This window comes from Palaemon carinicauda, chromosome 16 (assembly GCF_036898095.1).
Source record: "Palaemon carinicauda isolate YSFRI2023 chromosome 16, ASM3689809v2, whole genome shotgun sequence".
NCBI classification, from domain to species: Eukaryota; Metazoa; Arthropoda; class Malacostraca; order Decapoda; family Palaemonidae; genus Palaemon; species Palaemon carinicauda.
The window spans coordinates 40326358-40336045 of record NC_090740.1 but is presented as its reverse complement, the minus strand read 5'-3'; the positions used below and the strand labels follow the sequence as shown (position 1 = coordinate 40336045).

General features: G+C 37.5%; 1 protein-coding gene across 7 annotated transcripts; it reads right to left on the bottom strand.

The window, feature by feature from the left end:
* Window positions 1–422: 422 nt before the first annotated feature.
* LOC137655725 (uncharacterized) lies at window positions 423–6528 on the bottom strand. 7 transcript variants are annotated; one of them, XM_068389747.1, is made up of 3 exons: window positions 2549–6519; window positions 2210–2332; window positions 423–2026 (listed from the first exon to the last, which is right to left on the bottom strand). In XM_068389747.1, exons 1-3 carry the CDS (start codon window positions 5139–5141, stop codon window positions 969–971), a joined length of 3774 nt encoding a protein of 1257 aa, XP_068245848.1. In that variant the 5' UTR covers window positions 5142–6519; the 3' UTR covers window positions 423–968. The 7 variants fall into 7 exon arrangements, with proteins under 7 accessions (XP_068245848.1, XP_068245849.1, XP_068245850.1 ...); XM_068389748.1 differs by having other exon boundaries at window positions 2210–2275; window positions 2549–6518; XM_068389751.1 differs by having other exon boundaries at window positions 1158–1320; window positions 2075–2332; window positions 2549–6528.
* Between the last annotated feature and the right edge of the window lie 3160 nt (window positions 6529–9688).

Here is a 9688-nt window from a genome sequence, read left to right as displayed (position 1 = left end):
TTTATATAGGAGATATTTATTGTTGTTACTCTTCTTAGAATATTTTATTTTCCTTTTTTCCTTTCCGCACTGAGCTATTTTCCCTGTTGGAGCCCCTGGGCTTATAGCATACTGCTTTTCCAACTAGGGTTGTAGCTTAGTAAGTAATAATAATAATAATAATAATAATAATACTGAAATAAAGATAAACAAATGACGAACAATAAAAATATTAATTAACTTATCTGTCTGACACCCTTTTAACATCCATTACAAAAATAATAAATCACCAAAGGTCTTGTTACGAATAAATTGGTAGAGAAAAATAACCCTTACAACACAGAACATAACACAAGTCACTGTTCATGGGTCTCTGACATTTATCATACGCTAAATAACACCAATTTGGATTTCGGATTCAGAGTCACCTATATAACGTATGCTTCGATGTAACAGCGGGAACCTGTGATTATAGTTCGAGCATTTATAAAAAGTGCATCTCTTGGTTCGGGATTGCTTAAGGTCATGCACTGTTTCCCCAAGGGTCGAGGATTACCCTAGCTGAAAACGAAAGAACATACCTTGTGAAATTTAACTACACTAATGATTAATAACAATTCGTAAAGACTTAATTAAATATGTACTTAAACAATTTTAGATACACTTTTAAAGACAAAAATTTTAAAGATTAACACATTTCACAAAACTGATAACAATATTCTATATAAACACAAGCAGTTAATACACTTACTGCACGGCTAGGTGATTATAACGTGACTAAAGAAAATAAAAAATTTATCTTTCAAAGTCTATTATGAAACTGAAAATACAAGGATAAAATCATAAACAGAAACTTCGAAAATACGGTAACTTCAAAACCACTCAATAGATGGCGTTACTAACATGAAATTCCCTTACAAAACCCCCCATTAAGCCTTTTATATATAAAAGGTAAATAACATGGAATTTCATAGAAAAGACAAAATACCTTAACCTCTACTTAACAAATCAGCAAATATATTATTGGTACCCTTCACATGAACAACAGAGAAAGAATAAACTTGTAATGCCAAAGACCAACGCATTAGTCTATCATTACTAGACTTTGAAGTCTCTAAATACATGAGTGGCTTATGATCACTTTCCAAGAGGAATTTCCTCCCCATTAAGTAGTACTCAAACTTCTTTATTCCCCATACTATGGCCAAGCATTCTCGCTCGATAGCTGCATATCGAGTCTCGGGGGGAAGAAGTTTCTTGCTTGCGAATGCTACTGGATAAGGTTCACCGTCTATATACTGCAGCAAAACTGCTCCTAGACCTGTAGACGATGCATCCGTTCTTAAACAGAAAATGTTATTTAGATCAGGCACCTGAAGAATCGGAGGAGAAGTTAAACAAGATTTCAGTTCATTAAATTTGCACAATGCATCTTCATCAAAATTAAATTTTTCTGAACTACCCTTCTTCAAAAACTTCGTAAGATGAATTAGTTTATCTGACAAATTTGGAACAAATCTACCATAAAAATTTACAGATCCAATAAAGCTTCGTAACTGTTTCTTGGTAGTGGGAGCAGGCATATCCAAAATAGCTCCAATTTTATCCTGTTGAGGAAAAATACCCCTTTTGTTGATTACATATCCTAAATATTGTATCTCTTCATAACCGAGGAAACACTTTCCTGGTTTAGCAGTTAATCCTGCTTCTTGCAGTCGCAATATGACTGTTTCCAAATCTGCCATATGAATTTTCCAGTCTTTGGATACAATAAAGATATTATCAAAATAGCAAACTACGAAAGAAAGACCTTTCAATACTTGCCTCATTAATCTAATATACGTCGCACAAGCTGTGCTAAGGCCAAAAGGTAATCTTACATATTGCATTAGTCCAAGATTAGTTGAAAAAGCTGTATACTTGCGACTTTCTGGTGTTAGAGGAATCTGATGATATGCTTTGCAGATATCAAGTTCTGTAATGTACATAAAATCTGCAAACTTATGAAGATCTTGCTCAAAGCTTGGCATGGGCTCACAATCAAAATCTGTAATTGCATTTAAAGTTCTAAAATCAACAACCAATCTGTAGTTACCTTCTTTCTTTTTGACGAGCAATGCAGGAGATGAATAATTAGAAGATGATTGCTCTATTATTCCAAGATCAAGCAAACTTTGTACTTCGTCATCGAAATCCTTAGTTAAATGAGCTGGAATTGGATAATACTTACGAACAAAGGTTTCAGTAGTCTTAATCTTAATATTATGCTCTTGTAAAGAAGTTTTACCTGGTTTATCTGAAAATACATGATTGTACTTCTGACATAAGTTACGAAGATCATCTTTCTGTACATCTGAAAGATTAGGGTTTATGTTGCACGTACTCTGATTGGTATCCACAGTTTCAATTTTCAGATCATCATCCTCATCAGCATTAATAACAGCAACTTTGTTAACATGAACAGTGTTTATCATTCCAGTCATATCTTCATCTGCTACATGTAACATATTGACATTCTCTCTACGGTAATATTTCTTCATAAGATTGATATGATACAGTCTCTTCTTACCTTCTACGTTTACCCAGTAGTCAACTGGACCATGCTTATCAATTATCTTGTATGGACCTCTCCATGAGAACTGCAATTTACCTTGTTTTTCTGGAATAAGCAAAATTACTTCATCATCAGCTTTGAATCGGCGCTTACTACTCTTCAAATCAAAATAAGACTTATATGTACTGGAAGATATATTCATATTTTGAACAGCCAAATCAGAAACATCGGACAACTTTTCACGTAGTTCCAAAACAAAAGAATAAAGATCAGTTTCCCCTGTAGACATATCCGAATTTGTCCATAGTTCCTTCAATATTGTCAAGGGACCTCTCACTTGACGGCCATATAAAATCTCAAATGGTGAGAAACCTGTTGTATCACTTGGGATTTCCCTCATGGCGAACAGTGCTGCTGGAAGGAAACGATGCCACTGATTATGTTTTAACTCACATATTTTCTTCAATATACTCTTTAAAATCTGGTGTTGCCTTTCTATTCTTCCATTAGCAGCAGGATGATAGGGGGTACTGAAAAGAGGTTTCACTCCTAGTAACTTGTGTACTTGCAACATAAGTTCTGATCGAAATTGTGGTCCTCTGTCAGAAAGAATTTCTTTCGGCACTCCCACTCTGGAAAAAATAGATATTAAGGCTTCTGCAATGTCTTCAGATGTTATGTTCTTCAAAGCGACTGCTTCCGGGAAGCTTGAAGCATAATCTACCATAGTCAAAATATATCTATGCCCTGCTTCACTAGGAGGAGAAATCGGGCCCACTAAGTCAATAGCAACTCTATAAAATGGCGTAGAGATCACTGGTAATTTAACCATCTGAGCCTTCTTTACTTTTCCAACAAGGGAAGATTTTTGGCATACATCACAAGATTTGCAATATTTATATATGTCAGACGTCATACCCTGCCACCAGAAAATTTCATTAATCTTATTAAAGGTTTTCCTATGAGAAAAATGTCCACTTACCGGAATATCATGTGCAAGGCGCAAAACTAATTTTATGCATTTAACTGGTACAACCAACTGTTCCTTTCCCAGTAACTGAGGCTTTTTACATTTCTGTATTTTCCTGTAGAGAAGTCCATTTCTCATCACGAACTCGTACTGCAAACCATTCTTGCAACGTTTGACATCTCCAGACTGACTCATTTCTCTTGCATATTTCAAAGCTTTGCAATTCTGCTGTTCTCTAAGAAAAGATTCATGATCAATGGATATATCAAATGGTTCTGGTAAAGCAAGAGGGTGAACAATATTTCTCCTTTTTACCTGTGCTCTTGTTACGGCATTTACGTCAATGGAAGAATCCGTATTTTTCAGAGGAAACAAATTATGGTCCTGTACACTTGGAATATTGCCTAATAAGACAGTACAGTACTTTATTGGAGCCCGAACAGCATTAACCCAACCTGTAAAGAGATTACATTTCAAATAAATCTTGACAATAGGGAATCTGTCCTTCCTGCCCAAATAATCAATAAGAGTAGAATATGAACAATTTGTTCCAGGATCAGGAATCAAATTCTCTGATACCACTACTCCTGTACAACCTGTATCTCTAAGTATTGTAGATACTGTAACACCATTCACTGTTCCACATACCATAGGTCCACATACTCCAGTGTTATCCAGAACTTGACCTATCTCAAGAGAAGATTCAGATTTCTTTTTGGGTACCTTGTTAGGACAGTTTCTCGAAATATGTCCACTCTGACCACAACCGTAACATGCAATCTTACCAGGACGTGACGAACTAGTTTTCTCTGGTTTCTCACTCGCACTGATCTTGTCACTGGAACTAGATAAATTCGCATTATGCCTAAAGGACTTCTGCTCATCTTTAGGATAACATTTGTGTGCTGAAGCATAAGTGTCTGCCAATGATGAATAATCCTCTGGAGTTCTAGGTTTACGCTCCTTAAGAAAAAGACGCATTTCCTTAGGTAAAGTAGACATGAACTGATCACAGACTATAATGTTTCTCAAAACTTCGTAGTCTTTCGTTACACTAAGACTATTTATCCACAAGTCAAAATTTCGAAATAACATATTCAAATATTGTTCATATGTGCTCTTGGAATCCATTTTTGCAGTTTTAAACGCTGTCCTGTACCAGTCACTAGTCTTCTTGAATCCTTTCAAAAGAGCTTCCTTCAATGATGCATAGTCACTTGTAACATCATCTGAGAGCGACGTGTAGATATCTAATGCCTTACCTCTCAAAAGTGATGCCAACTGAACTGACCAAGAGTTCCGCTCCCAGTTGAGAGAAACTGCTACCTTTTCAAACCTTACTAGGTAGGCGGTGATATCATCAGTATCACAAAATGGAAGAGGTCTTGTAGTATCCACAGCAACTGTTACATGGCTAGGGTTAGATGTTGCTCCTCTGATCTTTTGCAATTCAAGTTCGTGTGCCCTCTGCTTTTCATTTTCTTCGTATTTAATCATCAAAGCCCTTTCTTCTCTTTCAGCATGTCTTCTATCACGCTCATCACTATCTTTGATTTTCTTCTCTATAAAGTTCAAAAGAGCTTCATCCGAGAGTCCCATTGACAAACCTTCATCCTTCCAGAATTTATAAGATTCCATTTTAAATTATCCAGTTTTTAACCATTGCCTACAAACAACTTAATTTAAGAAACATTAAAGATACCTGTTACACAATGACAATAAGCGGGAACTGAATTGTACTAAAAATAATTATTATGAATAAAGGACAATCACACTTCCATTAAATAACAGTAACCATTCACCAAGCATCAAGATTCAACAATAAAGTTAATAAAAATAAATATGAAGTACAAAACAATAACTTTAAAATTGTCAAACCAGTATATCTCTAGAGTCAACTGGACTCTTACGTAACAACTGTTACCGGACACTGTTTCAAGAATTCGGTCTACATTCCATTAACTATCGGAAGTCTCCCACTTGCGACCTTCCAGCCGTATTCTTAAAATGCCCATATACTCGAAATAAATTTCAGCCACTCCAATTAATTGCACTTTTATGTGTTGTAATAGAAAATAAATGACTATCACCAAACCAATCACAAAGTAACGCAGGCCACTATTAAACAAGGAAATATTTAAATTAGCCCTGGTGAGCACACCACTTAATGTCAGGGAATTCCTTAGACATTTTTCCCTGGTAAAGATAGCACTGCTTATTTGTGATTAGGTATGGTAAAACAAATTCAGAAATTTAGAAACTGTTTATTTACAATTTATAATTTATTAACACCACTATGGATTATGAAATTGAAAGATATAATACTAAAATAAAGATAAACAAATGACGAACAATAAAAATATTAATTAACTTATCTGTCTGACACCCTTTTAACATCCATTACAAAAATAATAAATCACCAAAGGTCTTGTTACGAATAAATTGGTAGAGAAAAATAACCCTTACAACACAGAACATAACACAAGTCACTGTTCATGGGTCTCTGACATTTATCATACGCTAAATAACACCAATTTGGATTTCGGATTCAGAGTCACCTATATAACGTATGCTTCGATGTAACAGCGGGAACCTGTGATTATAGTTCGAGCATTTATAAAAAGTGCATCTCTTGGTTCGGGATTGCTTAAGGTCGTGCACTGTTTCCCCAAGGGTCGAGGATTACCCTAGCTGAAAACGAAAGAACATACCTTGTGAAATTTAACTACACTAATGATTAATAACAATTCGTAAAGACTTAATTAAATATGTACTTAAACAATTTTAGATACACTTTTAAAGACAAAAATTTTAAAGATTAACACATTTCACAAAACTGATAACAATATTCTATATAAACACAAGCAGTTAATACACTTACTGCACGGCTAGGTGATTATAACGTGACTAAAGAAAATAAAAAATTTATCTTTCAAAGTCTATTATGAAACTGAAAATACAAGGATAAAATCATAAACAGAAACTTCGAAAATACGGTAACTTCAAAACCACTCAATAGATGGCGTTACTAACATGAAATTCCCTTACAACGAACCTTGTCTTCGTAAGCCTGGTACTTGTCCAAAATGATGACAGTAGATGGATCATTCAAGGCATGATCAAGAGACTCATGACTGCAGTTCTCGACAGCACTGAGCAGGGCCACAGGGTTGGTGATATCTACATTCTCCTCTTCACTGAAGCGCTCTATCAACAACCGCTCCATTGCTTCACTGACAGTCTTCAGACAGAATAAAGCTTTGGCGTATGCCTTCCCTTTTAGCACACTCTTAAGACAGCCACTGGTTACAAGTCTAGCCTCAAGGAGGATTTCAGCGTAGCCAGAGCCCAGACATTTGTGACCAGTCAACATGCCTATATAGTTCATCACTGTGTGGAAAGGCCCCGAGGTTACCACATGGTTCTTGTATTCTTCAGGAAACTTCCAAATGAGGGGGAGTGCTTTCATGCAACCTCCAAGGTCAAAGGTGCTAAGAACATATTTCTGGCCGACCTCCAGCGTAGCATCTTCTGAACGCTTCAACAGCTCCCTGATCACGGAATATTCAGTGAACGGCTGATTGATCGGGTTGAAATAGTCAATGGTCGATTTCCGAGACGGTTTTTTGCCAGTAGCTGAGATGAAGCCACCAAATCCAGGGACAAGTTGCGTTTCTTTACCGTGTTTACTGTCAGTGACCATTCGCATTAGTAACCACAAACGGTACTCTTGGATGCACTCTGCATACAACTTATCGTTTGCGATGGGTGGACTGAACTTTGATCCTGGTGGAAACTTGGGCCCAACACGACCATAAATATGAAGATGGGGCAATGTTTCTGGGGTTCCAACTTCCAAACAACGAGTCCTATTCCGCTGCTTGAGTGGGAGAGTTCTATCTTTATCGGCAATGTCAGTATTCGGTTTCACCTCCTGTATCATAATCCCTCCAGTGCTGTTCACCACGTTTGATCCATGGACATTTGTAGTTATTTTGTTTAAGTTGTCCCACTCAACATGGAAAACTTCGTTGTCCTCACCAATAGCAATTTGGGGAGTGAGCGAAGAGGAAACATCGCCAATGGCTTCTCCCAGTGCTGTCTCAACTTCCAAGCCAAAGTCATAGGACTCACTGTGACCTAATCTATGGAGTATATTGGTGAGTTGCTTGCTTCTATACAGGTGTCGTTTGGTGCGGCAAAGCAGAATGTGTTTAGGTAATTTCCACTCTCCGTTTGTCACAGCACGGCAGATGTCCTGGAAATGAAGCCACTAGACATTAGACAGAAACTGGCTTACATTTTCATAACAGAATGTGGTAAAACTATATATCAAGATGGTAAAGCAAATGTGGTTAAATCTCACCTGAGCTATGGAAAGGACCAGACATCGGCACTTTTCAGACTTTTCCATGACTACTTCATCCACCAGAAGAGTCGACAGGAACTTCATAAGTTCTGTTAGAAGGTATTCTTCTGATGCCCTGGCATCCAGCTCATCAGCTGTTGGAGGCCAAGGAAGTGGTGTTGACTCATGGAACATCCTCTGAACAGCAATGCGCAAGTGCAAGGCAACATCCTCAAACCTGTCTCTGGAACCAAGTTTATATGCATATGCCACTGCTTCCGCAACAGAAATGCTTTTGCTGTACACCAGGTTGAAGGTTATGCATCCCCTGTCCCCAGGAAAAACTTTTGTGAAAGCGATGCTCTCATTAATCTCGTGTCTTTGAAGTCGGGTCTTCAGCTTGTCACTTCTGAAATCTGGATTTGGAAATCCACAGTGTTCAAGTTCTTGGACGTATAGGTGGCGGAGTGTTCCAAGTTGCACGACCTCCTTCTGGCCAATAACTCTCTCACGTATAAAATCCAGAACTTTATTAAGCGAGCTTTGATGAGCTTCATGCTTTTCATCATGCTTGTTTTCAGTACTTCTGTTGGCTTGATAACGTAAGTAGTTCACATGTCTCAGTTTGAAAGAACTATGACAGGATTTATGGAAATGAGCCTCCCTTGCAAATAAATCTTCGCCTGCCACTTTGCGATGTAAACAATTGTCTCCCATTTTTAGGGCTTGGGATTCAATATGAGTCCAAGCTGCTTCCTTTCCCTTGAAAGATGCAAACTAGACACAACATTCAGTCCTTCCAGAAACTTTCGTCTCAAGCTTTCCACAGAAAATACACTCAGGTGGAAAAATGTTCTTGGAAGAGGTTGATGATTTACGAGGGGATCGAATTGTTGAAGGTTCATCGTCTAGCACAACACATTTCAAACGATCCTGATGTTTGGTAAAGGCCTGATAGCAACCCCGGTGGTAGCCTGTCATTTCCAAGTCCAAACCATCAAGACTGTCTGGAATTAACTTACACACAGCTTCCATACGAGCAGGTGAATCATGTGACTGAAGGAGCCGTTTCTTACGAAGATTATGTAACATCACAAGTTTTTCCTGGGGAGGACCCTTTATATTCTTTAGTGGTATAAATTCACTTTGCTGTATGCCACTCACATGTAAAATGCATACAGAATGAGGCATCTGCAGTTCCTCCAAATTGCAACCATGATCAGTTCGGCGTTTCTTTGCCTTTGACATGATAAAGCCACCGCCTTCACCATTTAACTACAACTAAGCATGCACTGCCACCACCACTGCACTAATCCAGAGCTGTTACCTGAAGAAAAGACATTATTAACCACCACCAATAAACTAAAAAGTTATAAGCGGGTATGCATGCCAACAGAAATTACAGCTACTAAAACATTTTATCAAAACTGCTCTGTGTCCTGTCAACAAAAGAGACAGCACTATCAGTTGAAGAAACTGAACACCACCACTAAAGTGCTAAGGAAGTTACGATGCCCTCACCAGAAATAGAAAAAAAACAGTTAATAATCATAGCCATAAACAGTTATCATCTATGGACAGTAAAAGAAATCACTTTCATGCGAAGGACACACCGATACAGTAAACTCAGCGCATAACCGCATTTTTTCAATATTTTCGTTTTATTCGTGGAAAGGGTTACACTCCAGTTAATTTATTTGTTTTAGATTTAAAAACTACCTATTCATGTACACTTTCTTTAAAGCAAAGTAGTATCCAAAATATTTATTCAGTTAGGTGCAGGATGGTTAACAAATTGGATGGGCCCGAATTTTGACTAGTGCCCCTTTAACGTGAC

Coding starts and splice junctions, on each gene's coding strand:
- LOC137655725 (XM_068389744.1), bottom strand. CDS start 5,141: ATGGAATCTTATAAATTCTGGAAGGATGAAGGTTTGTCAATGGGACTC. Junction 2,333..2,548: donor CTACTGGGTAAACGTAGAAG/GTAAGAAGAGAC, acceptor CTAATCTTTCAG/ATGTACAGAAAGATGATCTT.